Source organism: Zootoca vivipara, chromosome 15 (genome assembly GCF_965207765.1).
Source record: "Zootoca vivipara chromosome 15, rZooViv2.hap1.1, whole genome shotgun sequence".
Lineage (NCBI taxonomy): Eukaryota > Metazoa > Chordata > Lepidosauria > Squamata > Lacertidae > Zootoca > Zootoca vivipara.
The window spans coordinates 38791910-38818588 of NC_142598.1; the positions used below are offsets into that span (position 1 = coordinate 38791910).

A 26679-nucleotide genomic window follows, 5' to 3' on the forward strand; every position below is an offset into this window, starting at 1 on the left:
TGAGGGCAGGCAGGGGATTTTCCAGAGATCACGGTGTGCAGGAAGGGGAGGTTTAACCCTACCTTCCACAGCTGCAATACAGGGGTATCACCCCCACACTGCAGTTTGAGGAGGGAGAAAAGAGCTCCGACTGGTGCCAATGGGAAGTTTTCTTCAGTTGCTTATTGAAGCAGAGGGAGGGATTTTCATCAAAATCATGGCTGGGAAAGGAAGGGTTAAACCTCCCCTCCCCATGCGCTGAGATCCTTATAGAAAATTGGGTACAGTACAAAGGTCCGTATAGTTAAAGCTATGGTTTTCCCAGTAGTGATGTATCGAAGTGAGAGCTGGACCATAAAGAAGGCTGATCGCCGAAGAATTGATGCTTTTGAATTGTGGTGCTGGAGGAGACTCTTGAGAGTCCCATGGACTGCAAGAAGATCAAGCTTATCCATTCTGAAGGAAATCAGCCCTGAGCGCTCACTGGAAGGACAGATCGTGAAGCTGAGGCTCCAATACTTTGGCCACCTCATGAGAAGAGAAGACTCCCTGGAAAAGACCCTGATGTTGGGAAAGATTGAGGGCACTAGGAGAAGGGGACGACAGAGGACGAGATGGTTGGACAGTGTTCTCGAAGCTACCAACATGAGTCTGACCAAACTGCGGGAGGCGGTGCAAGACAGGAGTGCCTGGTGTGCTCTGGTCCATGGGGTCATGAAGAGTCGGACACGACTAAACGACTAAACAACAAACTAAACAAAAGCCACCAATGAGATTGATTGGAAATACATTTGGCATCACCTATAGTTAGGTTGTAGGTGTTTCGGATTCCACAGTAAATATGTGAGAGCTGCTTAGCTGTGCACCTATCCCATGGTGCAGCTGTAACTTTTAAAAAGTCATTGAAACCTGGATAGGGCCAAAGGCCGGTGGTGGAGGACATGGATTGCCTCTACAAGGTCCCAGATTCAATCCCTGGAATTCCTCCAGGTAGATCTGAGAAAGATTCCCAGCTGAAACCCTGGAGAGCCACTGAGGCTCAATGTAAACAATACTGAGCTAGCTGGACCAATATAATTCAGCAAAAGTCAGATTCCACAGTGTGGAAGTGCAAAAAGGACTCAATCCAGTCTCACCCTTCCAACTCTCTAATTCTAAGATTCTAAGTCCAGCTTGAACAATTAGCCTCTCCCAGGCCATGACTTTAAGAACAGCAGAAGAGGCTCAGAAGGAAGAAGAGGAGTTCAGGGATGTTAAAAAAAATTTTTTTATAAAGTTGTGTATCTTTGTTTCTCAATTTGATCCTTTTACATGGTTTTTGTGTGTGATGTGGTAGTTTATGCATTGTGACCTACAGTTATTTTTTAATTGATAACAGTTTAATAATTATTTATTGTAATTGTTAAGAGCGGATTTCTGTTTAATTATTATTTGCTGACGTTTTGAGAGTTAATTCTATTGTGCACTATTATATTCTAATAGATTGCTGAATATTACTTTATTTGATATACAGTGGACCCTCTGGATACAGATTTAATTCCAGGGGTCAGTGCGCACCCTGAAAAATCCGTAACCAGAGGCGCCGCTTCTGCACACACACACACAGCGTGATAGAGTGCTTCTGCGCATGCGCAAGCGGCAAAACCTGGAAAAATATGTACTAGAGAGGTACGTAACCTGAGGGTCCACTGTAGGTCATTCCTTTTTAAAGTTATGTCTTCTTATGGCCTTCTGCATTGGATCGGATTATTATAAGGTGTGTGTTCTTTGTTGCATATTTTGTTGCTGCAAACTGCCTTGTGTATAGTAATACAGAAAGGCGGAATACACATTAACAGTGAAATGGAAAAGAAAGAAAAGAAAAGGCCTAACTTGGTTTAAGCAAGTTTCATATGTTCCTAAAGTAAATTGTCAAGATTCTGACCACCTGACTGTCAATCCTGTTCATAGTTAGGTACCAACTGAATGGCAAAGACCTAGGCGACAGCCATAATCATATGCCATGTTATATTATAGTTTGTTTCTGTGCCAACTTTTGGCCACAACTCAAACAATATACCGTAGTGCAATTTAATAAAGAAATATCTAAAAACCCATATACTTCTGTCCCCTTGCTGCTGGAGGGCAGGGGAAGAAGGATCCCAAACATGGGAGAAAGAGCAGTAGCAAGGATCCTGGGTGGTGGTGGTGAGAAAGCATGGTGCCCGTTCTTCAAAAGTTATTGCGCTGGAGAAGTGCCTTTGCTGTCTATGATGCAACAGAACTAATAGTCTGCAACAAGTTATGCTGCAGGTCAGTCTTGCAGATATACAGTCATTCCAACAGGTAATTAAAAAGCAGGCATTGGCCTCTTTCTGCAACACTTACTCACTACAATGAGACCACCCCCACCCCCCATTTACCACAAAGAAGTTACAGAATCTAGTCTTTGAAAATGGCTGTGGTTTTTTGTTTTTTGTTTTAGTGATTTTCGCTCTTGAAAATAAATGCATTTTAAGCTCTACATAGAAAACTAGTCTACTTAAGATACTAGCCTTTTTACTCACCTTTTATTATTCAGACCCCAGGAATTTACACTTAAGTGCATAAGCACACATGGCATCGTTTAAGAGAGAAATGTACATCTGTGTTCACAAGGCATAGGCCTCAATCTAAAGCATATGTACGTGAAGCACATATCCACATTTTCAGAGAAGAGGGAAAATCAGTGATAATCTTTACATAGGATTTTTTAAAAATTACATTTAAAGCACCCGTAATCATTTAATCCTTAAAAGCAAATTTATAACATTTGAACAACTTCTCTTATTCTAATATATTTGCAATGCTTTATATGGCAGTCTCAGTTTGTCCAAAGCTCTTGAGGATATTAGGGTGAAAACAGGAAAGGAAAAGATTGTTAGAATCTATCTAACATTTAGCCTTCACTATTGTTGGCATCTACATAAATTTCTTCCAGAGTAGGTAGGCAAAGCAGAACACTTAAATAGGGAACAGGCTTGTTTGTCACAGGATGTATAGTACCTGTATAAATGTAAAGGGACCCCTGACCATTAGGTCCAGTCATGTCCAACTCTGGGGTTGCGGCGCTCATCTTGCGTTATTGGCTGAGGGAGCCGGCGTACAGCTTCCAGGTCATGTGGCCAGCATGACAAAGCCACTTCTGGCAAACCAGAGCAGCACACAGAAACGCCGTTTACCTTCCCGCTGTAGCGGTTCCTATTTATCTACTTGCATTTTGACGTGCTTTCGAACTGCTAGGTTGGCAGGAGCTGGGACCAAGCAACGGGAGCTCACCCCGTCACAGGGATTCGAACTGCCGACCTTCTGATCAGCAAGCCCTAGGCTCAGTGGTTTAACCCACAGCGCCACCTGGGTCACCTGTATATTGTGCCTCATATTTCAGGTTCTAGAAATTATAGAAACCTACCGGTACCCTTTCTTTAAAAACACACACACAAATGAAATCTGGGGATCTGGGGATCTGGGGATTTGAGGATTGTGGTTCATTGGGGAGACAGACTGCCCTCCATTCCCCAATCGACGCTGGCACCATGACGTATAAGATTATATTCTACTGATTTCAATGGAAATGATAACTTATGCTGCCTTGGAACATGAAAGATGGAACTTTACCAGAGTTCAAAACAAGTCATAACTACCATGGTATAAATCCAACATGAAATACGGAAGATTGTTTGTACACAACAAATGAAAGCGGTGCTTCCACTGATCAAAAGGATGTAGGATGGGGGAGGAAGTCCCTTTTTACCTGTTCCCATAGGAGCCAACTCCTAGGGGCTGTGGGGGCTTTGGCCCTCACAATAAAATATCTGAGGGGGCCTGGACCGCCCCAAAGTGGATGGGCATTCCCATTCAAATGCTGTGTGCACGCTGTGTCATGAGATTGATTGTGCGGGGTGGGGCTTCCCTGCACCCCCACAATGTTTTATTCAAGTTGACACCCCTGCCCCTTCCAAAGGGAAAATGTCCCTATTTTGCCTTTTGGAGAAATGCATTCCAAGCATGTTACTATGTACATGCACAGGAGTTGTGGGTCATCCTCTGGGTCTCCAGGGAGCCGGCACATCTTGCCAACACATGGACACAAAATCCCAGATCGTCTCTGTTTTCCATCCACCCTGAGTGGTCTAGCTGAATGCAAACTTGATCATGACTGCTTTCTTTTTACAAAACTTCCTATCGCTTAGCGGCATGTTCAATCTCACAACCGATCTGGTTGCAACTCAAACACATCCTGCAACATTTACCAACGAGTAGAAGTAGGCACGCAGCAAGGAGAAGAGACTTCGTCGATATGTGATGTGGAGGCTGGTATGCCTCAGGTAGCAGTGGATGGCAGAATATGGGTATTACAAATACCCAAGGGTCTGTGTAATGTGAAATGCGTTCAGATCAGAAACCTCCAACAACCCCAGTCATAATGAAGTTTGCATTAAGGTATTCAAGGCTGCAGCGCTAAGCATTTTTACCAGTGAGTAAGCCACACTATGTGGACTTACCTCTGAGTAAAAAGGCACTGGATCGCATTGCAAGAGTGACTGCAGGTGCACACTGCCAGCTGAATGATGTCACTGCTGTTCAGCTGGCAGCAGTCCTTGCAACATTTGGAGAGTTGCATCCCACCCCCCACTTGCCTTTAAAAGAACAACCAGCAGCTGAATGCATCTGAGACAGCTCCACATGATTGTTTAAACACAGGAAGCTTTCTTTCTTTCTTTCTTTCTTTCTTTCTTTCTTTCTTTCTTTCTTTCTTTCTTTCTTTCTTTCTTTCTTTCTTTCCTTCCTTCCTTCCTTCCTTCCTTCCTTCCTTCCTTCCAATACAGAAGGCCTGCTGGAGATTATTCTCTCTTCACTACTTGCTTTAGGCTGCTATCAAATACACACTTACCTGGAAGTAAGCCCCACTGAACTCAATGGGCTTATTTCTGTGCAGACATTTAAAGGAATCCATGGCATAATGATACTGATACGTGTTAATTGTAAAGAAGTTTAACACAGCGTTGCCATATTTCAAAAAGTAAAAACCAGGACACCCCGAAGGTTGGTGAGCGATTTTTCGATTGACTCGTCTAAGATCCAGAGCAAAGATCCCAGGAAAATCTGGATGTATGACAGCCCTAGTTAACAACTTAAGGGGTGGAAATATGGTGGTTTTCAATTTAGGCTGTGGAGAACAATGGTGGGACTTTAAACCTTGGCTGGATTCCTGTATAAGGGCTTTCCATACCATCATATGAACAAATACTACTAGGAATACCTTTCCAGCACCATTGACCACACTGAAATTTTACCATGAGCCAGGGTGGTGTAAGAAACCTACATATTCTAATGGAATGCAATTAATACAATTTGGGCATTCATTTGTATTAATCTTGCAGATGCTAAACCATAGCTAATGAACATGGTGTGTGTGTATAGCCAAGAGGGCTAATTCACGTGAGCTAAATTCATTTGAACTCTCATTTCTCTCATTCTTTAATAAAGTTTATTTCAAGCTCAATCTATGAGAGCTACATGTCTTCCTTGATTATTATAGGAATACGGAGATCCTTGCCGGTCTATAAAACATTTGCGAGTCACCGGCTGCTTCAGGACTGTTGCTGTTTTACTGGCGGGATTCAGTCACACACCAGCAAACTCGGGTTGCACAATTAAAGTGGATTTGGCACACTTGCACAACAAGTCTGTGGGCAAGGAAGGGGAATTTCTGTACTAAGGAAAGTGGTGAGAAAATGCACTGAAAAAGAGTGGGGTGGCATTTGTTTGTCTTGACATTGCATGACCTCACCAAAAAACAAATCGGAATCAATGCTCAATAAGCTGTGGATAGTGTATAAACTTTGTACAAACAAACAGAAATGAATAAACAGGTAATCTGGATGTAACTGTATGCTTTTCCCCATCCCAGCATTCCTGCTATGCTGTAAAGATATACAATATGAATGTTATTGGGTATTTCTCCATAGCATTAAGGTTGGTCAAAACTTTCATTAGCAACACTTCCCCCTCTCTCCCATCTCCGTTGCACACGGCATAATGAATTCATCCCACACTGCAAATAAGTGGCAACGTTAAGAGGTTGGGATTTTTAGTTCAGGAGTCATCATTCACCCATGCACTGGGTTGGTTCCTACCTGAAGGATGTAACCCCGAACGTAGTCCCGAAGTGTCCAGCCCAAACCATGCAGGATGTGCAACACTTCTTCCTGTTTCAAGACGCTGAAGAGTCGGTCCAGCAATATCTTCAGTCTCACCGGAACGGCCTGAGTCCCGTAGAGCATTAGGCTGCTGATGTCAAACACTACATTGGATTGTACAATCTCCACTTGCGTTGGGTGGTACAGATGCTGCGTGCTGAGCTTGTCCAAAGCTAGGAGGGAAGAAGACAGGGAGTTGAGGAGAAAAAATAAATTCAATCTAAAACATAAGCATAGAGTGTGAATTTATACACAGAGGCCTCAGTGAGAGTTATTGTTAAACAAAAAAAGAGGGGAAACCTGAAGGCGAGGTGGATAAAGCACATATTATTTGGATTTGGTACCATCATGGATTTCAAATCCCTGCTAGACACTGGTATGCAACATATACAGGTGAAACTCGGAAAATTAGAATATTGTCGAAAAGTGCATTTATTTCAGTAATGCAACTTAAAAGGTGAAACCAATATATGAGATAGATGCATGATGTGCAAAGCAAGATATGTCAAGCCTTTATTTGTTGTAATTGTAATTATTTGTCGTTAGGCGGGTCAATTATAAATGGAATGTAATTAATGAAATGTAATAGCGATGTTTATTTTTGTATTATTGTAACTATTTGTTTTATTTCTGTGGAATTTCCAAAAGAAAGCATTTGTAAAAATTAAAATAAAAAATAATAAGTTACATTACTGAAATAAATGCACTTTTCAACGATATTCTAATTTTCTGAGTTTCACCTGTATATTTTAAACTGAATTTATTGTGACCTCCTTTAAAACCACTTTTATGGCTCAATACCTTAATTATTAAAAGAGGAAGGACAGATGAAACATACTTCAACAACAGTGGCATTCACTAAGAAACTGTCACAGGCAATAGAATTTAATAATATGGATGAACTTTTAATCGCTTAAAAAAATTAAGCTTACCATGTTGCCTGGAAGACAATTTTTTCAGTCATAGGTACAAATTCAATTGCACACCTATGCAACAACACTTTCCTAAAATCATGTCCTCTTGCTTCCTTCCTCCTTTTCCTCCATAAACTCCAAAAGCAGCCTAACCTTCTGACAGACCCACTTTTTGTCATATGAGCATAAGGACTAAATAAGCAGACTTAACACAACTTTCTATATGCAGTCCATGAATAAACCTATGTAAACCATGGGTTAGAAAAATGCCCAAAAGTTCTAGTTTTGAACTGTTCAGTTTACTTCTAGAAGACAGAAAACCAGAGATTATAGCATTAGTCGCAAAAGTTTGCACAACAGCCTAGAAAATGTCAGTTGTTCTTACCTCCTGGGTTAGAGTAGATCATTTATCTCACTTATAAATTAATAAGTTTTCAATTTTCCTTTTTCCTTTATTTTCCTTTATTTTATCCTTACTAGTATTTGTTGTATTAAATAGAGTACAGTGGATTTTAATATATGTCAACATCTCTATACTAAAAATGGAGGGGATCGACTCATTTCTGGTCTGTATCGATTTTTCAATGTGCTAATTCATTATTTACTTATTAGTTAAATATATGTCTTGCCCTTCCTCCAAAAGGATCCCAGGGTGGCAGGTCCATTCTGTATTGTTTCTGTATTAATCTGAAATATTTGTACAAAATTTTGATGCATTCAATTGGACAACATTTTATTAGAAAACATAGACCTCTTTTGGGAGCAAAACCTGAAGGATGGTACTGTGATCTCTGTGTATTTGTCCAGGAGATGTGAACTGGATCACTTTGCTATAAATACTGTAAAGGCGCAATTCTCCTCCATCCCTTCTATACCTAGAGCAGGAATCCACCAGCACTCAAGGCTTTTTACCATGCAGTTAAGGCAGCAAAATCGAACGCTTCGCACAAACGAAATACTTGCGGCATCCCTGCACTTTGCTATACCGAATGACTACCATGCATAAACTTTGATATCCAACTTCACCACCACCTGCCACAAACTAGCACTACAGGAAATATTGCTGGAGTAGACAGGGGAGGAGACCATGACAAATGCCATTTCAGAGCACATAGGGGCCCCATTACAACTAGTGTTCCCTCACAACTTTGAAATTTGTTTAATAAGAGGACTCATTAATGCTTCATTATGTGAAATGCAGTGAGCTTGCTCTATGGTACTATATATATGTACACACACAGAGAGAGAGAATGGAATTTTGTCAAATAATGTTGTTGGGGGTCCTCTACCTCCTCCTGCAGTTTGGTATCTTCTTTGCTTGTGGTCACTGGAGAGTTCATGTACTCTTGATAAATTGCTTTCTTCCATCCACAGCATAAATGCCCTTATCATTTCCCTGCTGGCTTCATTCAGCACATCTGCCCTGAGGGACACTTTGTCAAAGAGTTCTGGTTTCCTCGTACTTCATTTCTTGCTGCTGATTTGTCTGATCTTTCCTATTCTAGCAGTTTAGTCAACCTTGAATAAATAGGTTTTTAAAAATTAATTTAAAGTTCGCAAAAGATAAGGGATTGTTAAGCTTGGGGGTTGAAGTCCTCTGTCTCTCCGCAGAGCATTCGCACTGCAGAAGTATGAAGGGCGGTGTTCTGCCAAATACACTCAAAAATATTATTTTTTGAATTCAAATTTACAAGCCAGCCAGAGAGAGCGACAGCTTTTCTATATAATCACTAATGGTGGCATTGCTACAATATATAGATGTATTTCAATGCAAGAACAGCACACTTTTGTAAACTTGACTACTGAATGAAAAAAAAAAGCCTTTCAGATATAACATTCCCAACCTTCCAAGTATGGTGAGGTGTGTGTGTTTGTGTTTGTGTCTGTTTGCTGCGGGTTCCTGAACTTCCACCCCAGCCAAATTTCCACTCTCTTTCATCACAATTCGCTAGCTAATGCTGTGCCCTCCAGATATTACAGACTACAATTTCCATCAGTCCCAGGGCCAGCCTGGCTAATTGTCAAGGACGATGGGAGATGTAATCTGGTACATCTGAAGGGCACCATGTTGGCCACTCCTGGAACAGCATTACATCTGCACTAGTGACAATAATTAACGCTTATCAGATTAGGGTTTGAAAATCCACTTCAAATAGCAGTTTAAAATCAGTTTACATAAGAAATCCATTTAGAATTATCACACATATCCACTGATGAAGACAGAGAGATTAAGGCACTCCATAGAAGGGAGAATGGATTCATGTAGGAGGGCGGAGATAGACTGAGCCTCTAGCATGTTCCCAATTGCTTGTCCAAAAGCATGACACATGCACCGGGCCTTAATCCAGGCTTCTTCAAACTCGGTCCTCCAGATGTTTTCAGGCTACAATTCCCATCATCCCTGACCACTGGTCCTGCTAGCTAGGGATCATGGGAGTTGTAGGCCATAAACATCTGGAGGGCCGAGTCTGAGGAAGCCTGCCTTAATTAGTAATGGAAAATACTTAAAGGCCTTGGTGCTGGGGGAAATTCCTTAAGCACCTTTTTAGGCTTATTCTTTTTGCGCTTGAGCTTATTTTTCATTTTATTTTTCTTTAAAGTCAAGAGAGTGTATAACCACAAGCCTGAGGTGTGACTTGGGGAAAGGTGAAGATTTGTTAAGGATCTTGGATCCCGCTCAGAAAAGGAACTTTTAGAGCTGTTTTACGCAATCACCCGAATATACAGAGTAGCAAAAGGGATATAACTGCTGTTGTGTGGCATTACACGCACACAGAGCTATTTAGAATTAGGAAATATACTTTGACTTGCATTTTGTTCAAAGGAAACTGACAAATGGGGACACAGAGACAGAGAGAGAGCGAGAGAGCGCTTATAAGTGTTTTAAATTGTTTTCAACCTTCATCTTCTTCTTGTTGTTGTTGTAGTAACCATCCATGGGACCTTATGATAAAGGACCGGTATGGTAAGAAATATAATAAATTGGTTAATACGGGGTGCACATGATCTATTTTAAATGCAATTATCCTATTCCTGTCTACAGTATTCAGAAGCAAGTTCCATTGAATTCAATGGGGGGTCACTCTCAGGCAAGTGTGGTTAGGATTGCAGACTAAGGAGAAATTTCTAACTATTGCTAACAGCTGGTTCAAACATTATGTAGGAACTTGCTTTCGTTCAGTAAGTTAAAGAGGCGCCACTTCCTGGTGTTTTGTTTCCGTAACTATGTTGATTGCACGGAATAGGTTCTGTTGTGGCTTTATTATGCAGTTTGATGGCACTGATAGAGTGAACAGTGGTATATAAATCTTCTAATAAATTAAAAATATAAAATTTATGAGGGGGGGGATGAGAACCATTCCTCTTAAAAAGCTGGGGAAATGTTAAATCATTCTTCTGTGATCTACTCTAAACCACACCTGCCAAGTTCGGGACGTAAAGATCCGGGATCGGCAGCGCGCACATGACCGGAAGTTGCGTGACGCAACTTCCGGTGGCGCTTCGCCCTTCTATGGGCACCAGAAAATGGCGGTGCCAGCGCCGGAGGTCGCTTCCGCGCATGACCGGAAACACGTAAAGCGACTTCCGGCGCTGGCGCCACCATTTTCTGGTGCCCATAGAAGGGCAAAGTGGCACCAGAAAAATGGCCGCCGGGCAGAAGCCGATTTAAGGGACAATACCGGGATTTTTCACTAAACGGGAGACCGCCGGGAAACGGTAAGAAAAAAGGGGTTTTCCCGGCTGAAACGGGATACTTGGCAGCTATGCTCTAAACCCACATGGCCAACACAAAAGTTTGGTGCCAGTTCCTTTAATTCTTCGTACAGAAGTGAACACATGGTATCTCAAAAGTGGAAATGGCACTGAATGCGCTATGGCTGATGTGCTAAGCTGCTGATCTTTGGGGGCTGCCTGTCTATCCCACAGAGTCCTCAACACAGAAATGTGGCAGCACCAGCCATGAAGTCCTTCACATTAATGAATCTGCCGTCTAATCACAGAGAACTGTGCTTGCCTTTTCCAAGGGAGCTTTTCAAATTTCCCACTTTGAGGGCAAGTGCACTCTGGGAGCACATGAGATTGACATATCCCAAATTTCAAAGGAAGCCAGATCACCACCTGAAGTGTCAGCAAACCTTTTAAAAAAAAGAAAAGAAAGAAAAAACCCTCAAACGGCATGTATTAAAAAGGTAAGTCCAATCCCACCTAAACATTTTTCGATTTTGCCCCACTCTCAAAGATTAATCAAATATTTGGGGGTAACTCTCCAAAAGTACCCAATATTGCAGGAACAAATTGATCCAGCTGGGATCAATAGAAGGCAATAAATGGGATAAACCGGCAAACAACAAACTTTTATTTGATGTTGCTAGTGACCTTTCCTTACTTGTGAGTGAACGGTAAAGAACAATTCTACACCCCAGGGAAGGGCATTGCTAGTTAATACAGAACCGTATCAAATGCTACGTGGAATCTCAATTTTAATTCTGCTCCCAACTAATTATAGAAAAGCTGCACTACAGCAGCACGAAAAGGCTGTTGTGTGCAAGCAGAAACTATCCATACATTAAAAGTATCAGATCATGGAGAAATCCTAAATATTTGATTCCTACAGCAAAACAGACTATGAACCTCGCCATTCCTCACCTTTCAGTGGAATGTCTTGTGAATTTTTTATTTTCTGTTCATTCTCTGCATTTCCTTCCCTTCTCAGATTCTTCAGTCTCTTCTCCTCATTCCTCTGGAACACACCCTACTCCAAACCAAGCTTCCTAGCCCCCTCTTTCCCTTGGCCTAAAAGACATCTAGGTCATTTGTCATCCCTTTTTACTCCTCCTCATCCACCCCAGGCTTATCCATCTGCCCCAAAGCATTCCAGTCAAGAGGTAGCCGTGTGACATATTAGGGCATAGCCTCACCACCAAATCCATTAATACAGTATAATTAATGATGGGATAATGTATTCATGCTTGATTTGGAATGAGGCCAACATTGTAAATGAAAAGGGGAGAATACTCGGAGGAGCGAGATCTCCAATAATTCTACATTCTCTTGCAATTGCCACCCCAAACTCCAAATCCATTTACTTTGTGGCTGTTGTGCGGCACGACTGGGGATGTAGGTCTCTCTCTTTCTCTCACTATTGTCCACTAAGATGACAGGAGACCGTTGCCTTCTCAATACCTCAAATGCTACTATAGCAGAGAACACTGTTTGGGTCCTAGAGATGGGCAGCTGGATAAAAATTATATATATATAAAATCAGTTTTTTAAAAAAAATTAAATCGGATTTTTTAAAAAATATCGATTTTTTAAAAATTTAAATTGGATTTTTAAAATAAAACGCTTTTGGAGGAAAAATCTTTCTAAAGATAGTTTTCTATTTAAGTTTTATTATAGTCCAAAGGCTATGCATCAGAAAATAGGGATTTGTTTAAGTTTTTCATGTTTGCTAAAACTCAGTCTAAGTTTTCTTTTCTAACCATTTAACCACATCAGTTAACAAACATGGACACATACTATAATATTATTGTTTTAGTTAAATAAATTGTTTAAATTGTTATTAAGGAAATGATTATTTTCCTCTTTCCAACAAAGTACAGCATAAAAGTTGTCCAAATATAAACAGTTAATTTATTAAACCTCACAATAATTTCATATTTAAAAAATTCCTTCCAGTAGCACCTTAGAGACCAACTAAGTTTGTCACTTCTTCAGATACCTACAGTTATTAATTTCACAATTTCCTGTCTATATATTTCTAATAGTATAACCAAATCAGTAATTTTTGAGATAACTGTAAAAAACCACTCTATAAATTTATTTTTCCAAAAATGAAACCTTCATCTGGTTGTAAATATTAAGATTATACCAGCAAGAATGAGTCTTTCTGTAAAAAAAGATTTAAATCAAGTCTTAGTGACCAGTGATTCAAATCAATGTGATTTAAATAATGTGATTTAAATCAATGTGATTTAAATAATGTGATTTAAATCAATGTGATTTAAATAATGTGATTTAAATCAATTTGATTTAAATCAATTTGATTTAAATCAAATCCACCCTGGCAGTGACTTCAAATCATTGGCTGTGTGACTAAATCCCCCAGGGCAGTGACTTGAAGCAGCACTTCAAAGCACTGTGCAAGCCCTGCTTTGTGCTTTGAAGTCCCGGGGCGATCATCACCAAATGTCATTGTGATGTTGGGTGATTGACAGATGGGCAATTCTGCCGATCTATCACTCTGGCCCATGACGAGTAGGGGAGATAAAAGATCTGGCTGGTTACTCAGATCCGATTCTCCACCCTTGCTCTAGGGCAGAGCTTTCCCGACTTTTCATGTTGGTGGCACACTTTTTAGACGTGCATCATTTCGTGCCACAGTAATCCAGTTTTACTAGCAAACTGGAGGTTAAACTAGCCCCTTTTCAGCCCCAGGATGAGCATGACAAACCTACACACTGCAGACGACACACTAATATGTCGCGATACACAGTTTGGAAAGCTCTGCTCTTAGGACATCAGAGAATTTTAGCACCATTCCAGGAAAGATTGAGAAATGTAAGTTTTCTAGGCACCTGATATCTATGTCCACCCCAGAAAAGCTAGGGGGGGGGAAAATAAAACCTGCATACTACAATAGCCAGTGATGCCAGGTACAAAAAAAAATCCAAAATGGAAACTGTTCCTTTGCTTTGTTCTCTGGAGGAATTTATTTTCCATTTTATGAGTAAAATGCCAACTGCAAACACAGTAATACACAAGTGGGTCACTTTCAAAGTTTGTATCTTTGTTTATCAAATACAAGCAAAATAAACAGCCTAAATTAAATCTCTAGGGCATCAGAAAATTTTCCAACGGGGCACAAAGTCAAAATACTCGCGCCAATACAAAAAGTGAATAGTTTGTGTATTGTTAATAAATGGAACAAATTGCTTAAATTCTCAAGGGAATATAACAAGCCAGAAGGGCTTGCTGAAGCTATCCATTACACCTGGTATTCTACAAAAGTATTATTTGTTTTTGGAGAATGGTTTGGGATAAAGTAAGCTACCATACAATATAGAGCACCAGACAAATATACTTTACAATATTCTAAAGTTTTCAGTTTGACAATGTTGGTGTAAGTGACAGACACATGCAGTGTTTGTTTTTTTCTTTCTTTCTGGGAAGAGGCCAAAAGTGGTGTCATATACTCCTTTGGAAATGTTTCTGAGCCAGTTTTAATGCTTGAGCCCGGTATACAGTACTCAAGAGACAATCTGTATCTTTCACACAGGACATGGAACCATTGTCTTTAGTGCATAAAGTCACCATAAGAGCAGAGTTTGCAACAGCAAAAAGGTGTGCTGCTTGTTTCATTTGACCTGTGAACTTTCTGCAATGGAACAATGCATTCTTACACATTTTCTGTTTCACTGAATTTTGCATTGCCATGCAACTGGGACACCACCCCTGCCCCCCCCCCCGCCAGATTGCTAACTGTAGATATCTATTTCCCATCATCCATTATTTTTCTTCTTCCCAGAAAATTTGGTATGAAATCAGGATTACGTGTGTGTGTGTGTGTGTGTGTGTGTGTGTACATCAACACATATGCATGGTTTTGTGATCCTCTGATAAATACGCTGATAAATCCCAAAACCCACTTGATTCAGTAGCTATCACAATATTAAAGGTGAGAGGAAAACACTTCTTTTTCAGCAGATAGCTCTATGGCATCGCCTCACTGTCATGATCTCTATATACTCATGAAGGTGTTTAGCAAGATTATGACCCAGATGAAACTGGCTAGCTGTATATGATAACAAGAGAGAGCATATATTTGAACTTAAGGCTCTTTTCCAGTATTATTGCTCTACAGCAGAGGTCAGCAAACTTTTTTTTAGCAGGGGGACGGTTCACTGTCCCTCAGTCCTTGTGGGGGGCCAGACTATATTTTGAAGGGGGGAAAATGAACGAATTCCTATGCCCCACAAATAACCCAGAGATGCATTTTAAATAAAAGGACACATTCTACTCATGTCAAAACACGCTGATACCCAGACCGTCCGCAGGCCGGATTTAGAAGGCGATTGGGCCAGATCCAGCCCCCGGGCCTTAGTTTACCCAGCCATGCTCTACAGCGCAGCTTCACACCCTTGTGAAACCTGATAAACTTTAAGAGTTAACGAGTTAACAGCAGAAGTAGCTCTAGTTATTGGCAACTGACTCTTGCAACCCTGTCTGAATTCTTGAGTCAAGTTCATGGTGCTATGTGCTTAGTGCTCCAAGAACACACTGGACCCAAATTCTTTCATGGGTGCAGTAGTAAAATAGTCTCAAAACAAAAGAAGATTCATACATTTTGTTTTCTTCTGCCACAAGATTGTGATTGTGAGAAGATGCTTTTGGAAATGGCTAACGGAAGCAGTCTTAAAGCAGCATTCTCCAACCTAGTGCCCTCTAGATGTTGTCGACTCCCATCAGTGCCAGTCAGCATGGCCACCTGTCAGGGATTATGGAAGCTGCAGCCCATCAGCATCGGTCTGAGGAAGCTGCTCCAACAGTACTCAGTACTTCTTGAAATCTAACTTTATAATTAACTGTCAAAATATTGAGTCAAACCATTTATGGTACTTTTGTACAAAGCATGAACACAAAAATGGGAACAGGGTTTTAATGTCCCTTTGAAAAAGTAACCTACACGTCCCTCTGCCAAGTAATATTGATAAAGATAACGAGCAAGCTCCCACAGATTGTAAAGAAACTGCACATATGATGTTTCATGCCATAAAGGCGACCTTTGGAGTCAAATTCAAACTAACAGATTAGTCTACAACATGCATTCAATATGCAACGCCAAAACTAACTTGGCACCGTTGGACCACTAAGTTATTACGTAGCACACCAATTTTTTACATTGCATTTTTTCCCCAACTGAAAGGGGGGGAAAGGGGGAAGGAGCTGCTTTTCGATTTATATTTTATTAGGGTTTTGAGACCCAGTACAATTCAAAGGAAATTAAATACACACTGTGCATTAAAATAATGGCAAGCGGTTTGTTCCATTCATCAAGTGCCAGAAAGTGCAAAGGTAGATTCTTATTTCATCTATGTCTTAACCAGTTAAGCTTAGATGTAGCTATGCAAGACCTCTTACTGACCCACAACTTCTGCCACATTGGGGGAGTTTAGGGTGCCTCAGCTGGATGTGTGTTTAATTGCTACACACATGCACTACCCTACCCGTGTGGTTCTGGACGCCATAACTGTTGGAAGGTATCATAAAAGAAAACGTAGTGATTGGGGTATACATGACAAAACCTGGAAGGCTTTGGTTTTAAACTAAATGTGATTACTTCTAAGAAGCACTTAAACTGATGTCTAAGCTCACTTACTTTACACACGGAGTAGATACTATTAAAAATAGTTAAATGTGACTAGCTACTAAATATACAAATGACTGTGCTTCAACATGAATGGGTTGGGAAATGACTTGCATTGATAACACCACTATACTTATTATAAAGGTATGCAATAGGCTACTTTTTAGAATATAGCAGGTGTGTTATCTGTTTATTTAATCTTGTTTAATCAAGTTTAATCTTGAATACAATCAAGATCGAGCATTTAACCTTTGCTGGTAATCTTTCTGCTAAACCAATTCTCATTCCTTTCCTGAAATGTGAAGCTATGTCTCTGCCTAATGCTCTGGGGTGTGGAAAAGGGAACATTTTATATTTCTTTCCATTTCAAAAAACTCTTCAAGTGGCACACAAGTCATGTTTAAGTAGGAACCTATAATCTTGGCAAGCTCTAGCACTCAGGAGATGGCCGTCATCCTTGGAAAAAATGCTTCAGCTACCTGCTACCTGTGCACTTCTAAATGGCCACTCTCCATCCTTAAGCAGGGAGTGATGGGTTAATGCACTATTATCTAGAGAAGGAAATAAAAGTTCTCAGAAGCAAGGAATTATCCGCACCAGCCCTTCAGGTCAAACAGTAAAGAACTAGAGTTCAAATGTTTCAGATGAATATCCTGCAAGAGTTGGAACAGCAAATATGAAACGGTATCCTTTGAGTATTTCCATTTCTCTCCACCAATTTAAAACTTCTGCAAGGTGGAGAAAAGTCACTAAAATGTACAGAATCAAAGAATTAGCTCACAGGACAACAAATCATTTTTGTTTTGACTCTGTTTGGGGAAGTTTTTAATGGCTGATGTTTTAATGTATTTTTAATCTTTTGTTGGAAGCTGCCCAGTATTATTATTATTATTATTATTATTATTATTATTATTATTATTATTAACAATAAGTAGATTAACCTTTCCAGGTTCATTTAGGTTCTAAAACAGGGAGACACGCAATCTTCTAATTTGCAACTTCCATGTACTTAGTAAAAGTATTTAAATACATTTTAAAAATTAAATCAACAATGGGTTGGCTCAGATAATATGTTTAAACCATTGTTCAGTTTAGCATTATAATGAGCTTAGGCAAGCCTTGGTTGGGTTTGTGCTATTTGCCTCCAGCACAGCCACAATGAGTTCAGAAACTTTCATCTCAGGTTTTAGATAATCACAGATGGCCATGTTGTCGGCACCTGACAAACTGTGATTAAGCTTAACCAAGGTTAGTAGAAGCCACCATTTATGAACCTCACTTGGTTTCACTAATTGTAGTTAAGATTAATCACCATTTAGAGTTTGAACAACATGCTAAACTGTGGTTAAACTAAAATGGATGTTGAAGCCGCCACTCTTATCCTTGCAGTTGGGGGTGGGAGTCTGAAGATCGCTGTGGTTCGGCCTCGTCACAATTTAGTACTACGGTACGTGTAAACCACGCAGTTGCGAACGCAGCAAAACTGACAAGTGGCTGTCTGTCACGCTCCAGCCATTTGTTTTAATCATGCTAAAAAAGAGCCCCACTCATAAATCAGCTGCATTTACATAGAATAAAAAAAAGGTTATTTTAAAAACAGTCAACGAAATGTTCATTAATTTCTATCTCTATGATCTGATTCCAGGATTAAAAATTTAGATGGCTACTGGGTTTACGTAGCCGAAAGCAGAACCACAGTTTGTTCACATACAATCCTTGCTGTCTGCAATTTTTTTTTTATCCCTCTGCAAAACTTTGAACCTCATCCAGCTTTGACACACTGCCTCTTCAGTTAATAACTATCAAGTTTCCCCTTGTCTCCTGTCTACTTTTCTTTGAGGCAATTGCGCACTCAGCACCCCGAGATAATAACACACATCTATAAGATAAAAGCAATGGCATTAATGTAATTGTCTGCCTCTTTCTCCTTAGCCTAATCTTTTTTTCTTTTCAGTTTTGACTGCCTGCGTGACACCTGTTTTTGTCTCCTCTGATCCTACGACAGGTTTTCCGCTGACAAGGTTTTTGCCTGACAGAGATTCTGCCAGACAAGAACATAATAAAATATGAAGAACTGCTTGTCAGAGTTTCTGCCAATGCTCGCATGAAATAACCAAAAAGGAAACCCTGATTCCCCCCCCCTTTTTTAAGGGGCCTTGTGATGGTCGCTTTTGGCCTGTCGGGAAAACAGCTTCCTTTGCCAATTCCTCCAAGCTAAACAGGTGTTATCTTTCATAGTCCCTCCCCCACCTTTATTTCTTTTTTTTTAATTGGTTGTGGAAAACATGACAACTGGAAGGGTGGGGGGAAATGTCCTAAAACTTTGTTTGCAATAGAATCAATTTGTATAGTGTAATAAGGTGGACTGAACACACACACCTTTAAAATAATAATGATAATGATAATAATATCAAAAAGGCCACTTGGTTTTTTTAAAGCTCTGAAAGTGGCATGAGTGCCTCAAAAGGGAATCCCTTCTTTCTTGGATTTAAAACAAACAAACAACAACTACTACTACCACTACTACTACTACTTTATTACTTGTACCCTGCCCATCTGACTGGGTTGCCCCAGCTACTTTGGGTGGCTTCCAACAAATATAAAAGCATAATAAAACATCCAAACATTAAAACATGTACAAGAATACTAAAATGTCTGTGGACCTTCCTTAAGAGGAAGCTTATCTAGATTAAAAACCTATTTCACTGGATCATATATATATATACATCCAAACACACACACAGAATGAAGGATAAGCTAAAAGGTATCAGATATACCAAAATCATCCTAATACTATTCTACTCAAAAGCTAAAAAGAATACTCAATTATTTTTTATTTATTAAATCTGTATACCACCCTATACCCATAGATCTCAGCTGTTATGAACCACTCATAGTCTTTGTTCAAGCGCTGAAATGTACCATCAAACTTGCTCACGATGTTCTTAACCATACCAAGGCGTATAAAGGGATAGCAGCCTTCCCCATCCCAATATTTCCCATGTCTTCTATTTCATCTCTCTTGGATCTGGTCCTCACCAACAAGGAGGAACTGATTGACAAAGTGGAAGTCCTGGGAACCTTGGGAAGAAGCGATCATGTCTTCTCGGCTTTCACTATATACAGGCAATAGAAAGCTGACTATAGTCGAACATGCACTCTGGACTTTAAGAGGTCTGATTTCAAAAAATCAAAGGAACTACTTACTAGGTGAGATCCCATGGTCGGAAATACTCAATGAGAAGGAAGTCTAAGATGGATGGGAGTTTCTTAAAGGCACAAAGGCAGACAATTCCAATAAGAAAGAAAAGCCCCACCCCCATCCCCACCCCGTGTGATATTCTTGTGGAGAAGCTGGTAAAATGTGGGCTAGACCAGGTAACTGTTGGGTAGATTTGTAGCTAGTTGACTGACAGAACCCCCCAAAAAGTGCTCACTAATGGTTTCTCGGGATCCTGGAACAAAGGGACAAGTGGGGTGCCACAGGGTTATGTCCTGGGCTCGTTGTTGCTCAATGTTTTTAAATGACTTGGATCAAGGAATTGAGGGAGTGCTTAATTAGAGTGGATCTATTAGGAGGACATATTAGAATGGCTTGCACTTGGATCCAATGCGTTTCCAGACAGCGCTAGGGAACTTGTTTAGCTGATATGACTGGTGTTCCTGTCAAAGCTCTGGTTGACCTCTCTGAATAGTTACAGGTAGGTAGCCGTGTTGGTCTGACGTAGTCGAAACAAAATTAAAAAATTCCTTCCAGCAGCATCTTAGAGACCAACTAAGTTTGTCATTGGTATGAGCTTTCATGTGCATGCACACTGATATCACACAGTGTGATATGCACACTGATATGCACACACAATGTGCATGCACACTGGTATCTGAAGAAGTGTGCATGCACACGAAAGCTCAAACCTATGACAAACTTAGTTGGTCTCTAAGGTGCTGCTGGAAGGAATTTCTCTCTGAATAGCTTAGGCCATTGACCTGACCACTCCTGGGCACTATGTCCGGCTTCGTGGAGCCCTCTTGGCTCCTTTGTATACTCCAGAGCTTAGGGCAAGGAAACAAACTGGGAGATGACTTGAATGTGAGTGAAGGAAAACTGCAGTTGCATGAAACCATACACTGTTGAGGGCTCATCACTAAGCCACTTACGGTAGGTCAGTTTAAGAGAGTCTCTCTCAAAGCTGCAGTGAACATAGATTCGAAGTGACATCCTGCACACTACCTCGAGTTCCTGGGAGGAAAATATAATGTTTACAAAGCTCTTTGCATAGTCCTCAACTATTGCTCATGGGAACATTAACAGAGCAGAGGTGTCTCTTCTGAAGATGGCTTGGCCCAATCAAAATCACGTTTCCTCTCTACTAGGCAAAGCAGCGGAGAATTCTCAAATCTCTTCCCAGGACCTTACAGCTCTTTATGGGGAATGCACACCTGTGAAAAGCATGCATGTCTTGCACAGAAGTAATTCATGCACTCCTAAACTATCTCTGTAGAAGCAACTAATGTTGATTGCCTTTGTTCATGCTTGTTGCCCGATAACCATGAACTATCCAGCGTGGACTGCTGGATAAATCAATAGTGATTTCAAGCATTGTAATTAGAGGAATATAAGTTAATTATGGTAGTTTTACAGAGCACCCCCTCATAACTGACACTAGCCATGCTGTTATAAAGTCCATAAGATATGACGATACTCGGGCCATGATTATCCTTTTTTTAATCACCCTTCCTTTGTACCCTGCAACTAAACAGGACACTTGTGCGCGATTGTCATAAAGTTCATCTACTGTGACCATTTTACACTTCAGTTCCAGATTAAATATACTCCAGCAAATTTGACTGCAGTCAATTAGACTGTAATTAGAGAAATCTTTAGCATTGTTAAGGGTACAATCCAGAAAACATTTCCTATTATTGAAACCCAAATGGGAACACAATAATTAAGAAACCTTGCGATGGGTGAGGCGGCTCAGCTAATCTGGTGAAAATTCCTTAGCAAAAATAATATAGATATGTCCAAAGAAAATGCCCCAGTGAGCAGAGAAAGTTTTATTTTCTCCCATCCAGCAGGTTTTAGATGCACAGAACTAAACAAAGAAGCAAAGTTAGCCAGGCCTAAATAATGTCTGAACAGGATATGACATTTTTATTCTCCTAATCAAACACTTCTGCTTTAATTTAATGGTGTTACATTTCAATATACTGTAGTAGCAGAATTTGTTTCACTTACTTATTCTGTTTAACCTGGTGAACTTTGCTTAATTAAGATGTTCCTATAAACAATTAAGCCTCCTGTAGGATCATTAGCAAGATGTAAAACTTTATGATGTAATAAAGTGTAATAAAATGATAAGGCTGCAGCACTTCATGTGTGTAAAGGCATAAGGTGTTCTTCCAGGCAAAGACACTGTAGCCTTTGTCTAAAAACTAGAGATTTACCATAGCTTGTTGTTATGCAACTGTCCCAACTTGTTCACTACGGAGCGGCAATCAAAGTACTGTATATACTCCAGTATAAGCCGACTTTTTCAGCACATTTTTTATGCTGAAAAAAACCCCCTCGGCTTATACTTGAGTGAGGCGGGCAGCAGGGACGGAGGGACAAGCGGTGAGATAGAAGCCCTTTCTTGCCGCTGTTCCCGCCGCTGGTGGAGGGACGAGCGGCGAGAAAGGAGCTCCTATGCCTGCCCTTGAGAGAGGCGGGTGGTGGCGGTGGGACCAGTGGGCTCCCTTCTCGTCACTTGTCCCGCTGCCTCTGCCGCTCACAAGATGTTACCAAACTCACCTCTAATACACACAGCACCAATTTGGTGGGTGTTAGAATGGCTTCCTTGCCCCAAATGCAGTGCAGATTGCTGCCTGCCATTGGGCTTGAGAAGCAGAGGGTAACTGCTTGATTGCAGGAATCATAGAACTGAAGGGTTTGAAGGAGTCAAGAGGGTCATCTAGTCCAACCCCCTGCAATGCAGAAATCCCAACCAAAGCATCCATGACAGATGGTCATGCATTCTATGCTTAAAAACCTCCAAGGAAGGAGTTTCCACTACCCTCCAAGGAAGTCCATTCCGCTGCTGAACAGCTCATGCTGTCAGAAAGTTTTTCCTTATGCTTCTTTGGACCTTTGGGTATAGGGAGGTATAGAAATTAAATAAATAATAATAAATAATAAAGTTTTTTGGATTGAAGCCAGGAGACCCCCACTGAATGAGCAGACACTGTTCACTCTTCTCTGGATCTAACCCATAAGACACATACACGCTATTCCTCCCTTTCACAAAGTTATTTACATTCAAATGTTTTTGGGTTACATCTACCCAAATGTTTTTCATGAATCAGGAAATTGTGTAAATTGAATCATAAAACAAACCTTAAAACATAAAACGGTACTCCATGTTGTCTAGGATAGAGTTCCCCTGCTTCTCTTAGTAAGAACCAAAACATTTAATTCTAGTGAGTCTTCTCATGATCTTAGTAGCACCTGTGCATTGCCATTTTCCTGTCCTGTTGACGACAAAGATATTGTGCAGCAGTCGGGCCGCATTTCCCACCCTAGGCTTATACTTGAGTCAATAAGTTTTCCCAGTTTTTTTGCGGTAGAATTAGGTGGCTCGGCTTATATTCGGGTCAGCTTATACTCGAATATATACTTGCTTTGAAATCCGGCACAGATAAAGCAATTCGTAGTTCCAACTACACTGAAACTCCCATCTTTCAAAGTCCCAAAGAACAGACTTTTGTGACGAAGTGTCTTGCTGCCAATCAAAGCAAAGGCTTATGCATCCCCAAGGGTAATATCCACTGGTTTGGGGGATTTTTATATCAAAAGATAGTAACACTCAACAGCAAAGGAGTAAAAATGAAACATTTCCTTCAGACCAATTGTAAGGCATTTACGATATGGCAGTTTATAAATGAAAGCCTCTGTATATTTGGTAAATAAAAACACTCCATTTCACTCCATTTACTGGCTTCTCACTTTTAATAAGCAAACAAATCTAAAACTTAGGTGAATTGCAACATTTGCACACACAGGTATAAAAATCCGCAAATAACCATCAAAGCTGCAGATGTAGGAGAAACTTAATAATATGTTGATTATGCACGTAAACAATATTTAACAGATGTACTTCTCCCCACACCAAAAAAACAAAAAAACCTACCATCACTCCCATGTTCTTTTCCAAATGATTTATTAAAATTTCTCATTCATTGTTGGATCTGATAATAAGAAAGGATATGGTATTCCTGAGGGCTAGGCCTACCTTCATTGCATAGTTCCTCCCATGAGAGGCACTGAATATTTTCTAATTTATACAGAAAACAGGAGGTATAAGAGATTTGCGTTTCTCAGCAGCTCCACGCTAATGGCAAACGAATTTCTGCTTATATGTAGACTGAGTACATGTGCACATCTCCTTAAATATCCTTTTCAGCTGGAAACAGCAAGTGTCTTGAATTATAATTTGAGCTAAATAATCTGCTTTATTAAATCATTCCAGAAACAGGAGATTACATGTACCAGTGCAAGAGAACAAAAGATCAACACATAGCCTGGAACTGTGACAGAGTCCATTTCAGAGGACAGGTGCAAAAATCTGGGAAGCGCAGAAGTATAGAAATCTGTCACATACTAAGAAAGAAAAGAAAAGAAAAGAAGAGAGAAATCGCCAATTTGTTATTAATTCAGTAAAAGGGCTATAGTTGTCAACAATCCTTAGGAAAGGCTAGCAAACAGAAATAAATAGGTAAGATATTGTCTCCACTTTCCACTTCCAGAAACTGCCCCAAACTTATGCGCCCTAAGCAGCACTGGAGCTCTCTCTCTCTCTCTCTCTCTCTCTCTCTCTCTCTCTCTCTCTCTCTCTCTCCCTCTCTCTCTCCCTCTCCCTCTCTCTCCCTCTCTCTCCCTCCCCCTCTCCCTCTCTCTCGGAGGAGAGAAAGGTGTGTCCCCAGAGAGGCAACACCAGAGATGGTGGATATCCCTTCCTTACTAATATAGAGGACCTGGCTCTCCTGACATTGGAAGGGCTGAGAAGGAAGAGGGTTTTGGTGCATTGGGGACATGCAGGAATAGACCAGGAGAAGGCTTAGATGCAGAGGAACAAATGCCTTCTCAGTTCCCCAACCACATCCCTGGATCTAATGTAGCTTATTTCTCACCGTTGCTTCCTATCCTGGGTGAGGAGGATGAACCTCCTTCTGGCCTCCCTGCTAAAAGAAATACTTTTGGATGTGTTCTAATAATATACAGTGGTACCTCGACTTACGAATAACTCTACTTACGAATGTTTCTACTTACAAACGGAGCTCCGTCCGCCATCTTGGATGCGGTTTAGATAGGATTTTTTCTACTTACGATTTTTTTAGATAGGGTTGCTTCGACTTATGAATTTTTTCTCCCAATGCATTCCTATGGGATTCGACTTACAATTTTTTTCAACTTACGAATGTGCGTTCGGAACGCATTAAATTCATAAGTCAAGGTACCACTGTACCCATTTATTCAAGACTAAGCCTCACGGAATTCAATGAAATTGCATTGTAAACTCAGGCAAAACAAAGAATTGCATTGTCGCCCCGAGTTTCCCTCTACCAGTAGAAGCAGCACAAGAAATGTCAGGTATGAAGTTGGCCAGAGACCGTGTGAGGTAAGCGCGTTTGTCAAACCTTTCGTTGCAACTGATGCATGGAGTGAGATTTCAGAGAGTTAAAGGGTGATATAGCAGGTTTCTCACTTGATTGTGCATTGTCATTAGTAAAAGGAACTGGAGGTGGTCTGCATACAAATGTACGAAGAAGAAGAAAATAACGCGAAGCTTGTCCAAATTGTGTGGTGATTTGCGCGTCTAACCAACTAGAGAACACAAGGAAGGTTAATGGAAAGACCAGCCATTTGTTGGGAACGCTAGGAAACAGGCAGAAACACATAACTAAATAAAAAATAAATAATGAAAAATAGGGGTGAGGGTGATGACAAATAGTAGAAGGAACTGCCCTGAGACACCCCCCCCCCCGGTATAGGGCGGTACATAAATTCAATAAAGGGAAATGAAGCTAGTCAGAATGTTTTTTTCCCGTTATTCTTCTCATGGAAGTAAGGAAATAGTATTTTGGGTCTAGACACACCACACGGACATAAGGAAGAATTCAGCGGAAACTAAGCACTTTTGAATCCATTCATTTCAATGAAAGAAATTTAAGCATGTGCTTACATTCCCCACTGTAATAAACAGGACTTAACTTTGCTTATTCTTAAGTCTGGGTCATGTCAGAGTTGTGTGGTTTTATTCTCTTTTTTTGCATGCAACAAAGAAAAAGTGGTTGTTAAGCATGTTGAGAAAGGCCTTTTCAGCGGTTACTTTTTTTGATTTAATTTCTTTTTCCATACTCAGTAGCACTGATCTGCATTAAATCAAAATGCTTATAAAATGCCAATGCTTAAACGTGTTTTTTTAAATCCTACAACATGCCTCAAACTCCCTCTCTGTCTTTGTTTTTTTATTATTTTTTTAATCTTGTCTGCCTGACAACTCCAGACCTAGGAAATGGTTTAGCCAATTTAAACCATTTTAAAAATAAATAAATCTTCCTCCAAGCTGAAAAAACATATGCCGCTGGAAGCAAATTAAAACAGTCTAGTTCTTTAAATCCTTTAAACACCAGAGATTCACACAAGAAACAACCGAGTCCTTTTTAAGAGCAGCAGTGGTGAGCACAAGGCCGCTATAAGCAGGATTACCACTGTAGAGCGAGGCTGCAGGGTCAAAACTCAATAAACCGACATTACGCCAAGAGAAACACTTATCCTGCCACAAAGAGAACTCTTTGATGAACTGATATCCTACATTTGCCACCTCTGAAAGCAGCCCTCTAAACATGTTGCTTTCCTTTCTCTCTTCAAGCCGCACCAGAGCAGTTCAGGAGAAACGGAGCAGTGATTTCTATTGGCCAAAGTTATCATGGCTGGGTTCTTCAGCAGCCACAAATTGTCAACAGCTGGTCCGCAGAAATTGCTAATTTCTATGGCGGGGTAGCCAACATGGTACACTTCTGATGTTCATAGAATCACAGAATTGAAAGGGACCATAAGGGTCACCTAGTCCAATTCCTGGCAATGCAGGAAGCTTTTGCCATCTGATTGGATTTTATTCTGATCCTGATCTGATCTTAGGATGTATTTTAATTGATTGCC

General features: G+C 40.5%; 1 protein-coding gene across 8 annotated transcripts in view; it reads right to left on the reverse strand.

Moving 5' to 3' along the window:
* BNC2 (basonuclin zinc finger protein 2) overlaps positions 1–26679 on the reverse strand; it is a 398914-nt gene that overhangs the window by 106132 nt on the left and 266103 nt on the right. For all 8 annotated transcript variants that reach the window (XM_035140457.3, XM_035140455.3, XM_060268829.2 and 5 more), the window contains one exon: positions 6138–6373. In XM_035140457.3, the coding sequence (XP_034996348.1) occupies positions 6138–6373 (236 nt within the window). The remainder of the gene's footprint in view (positions 1–6137; positions 6374–26679) is intronic.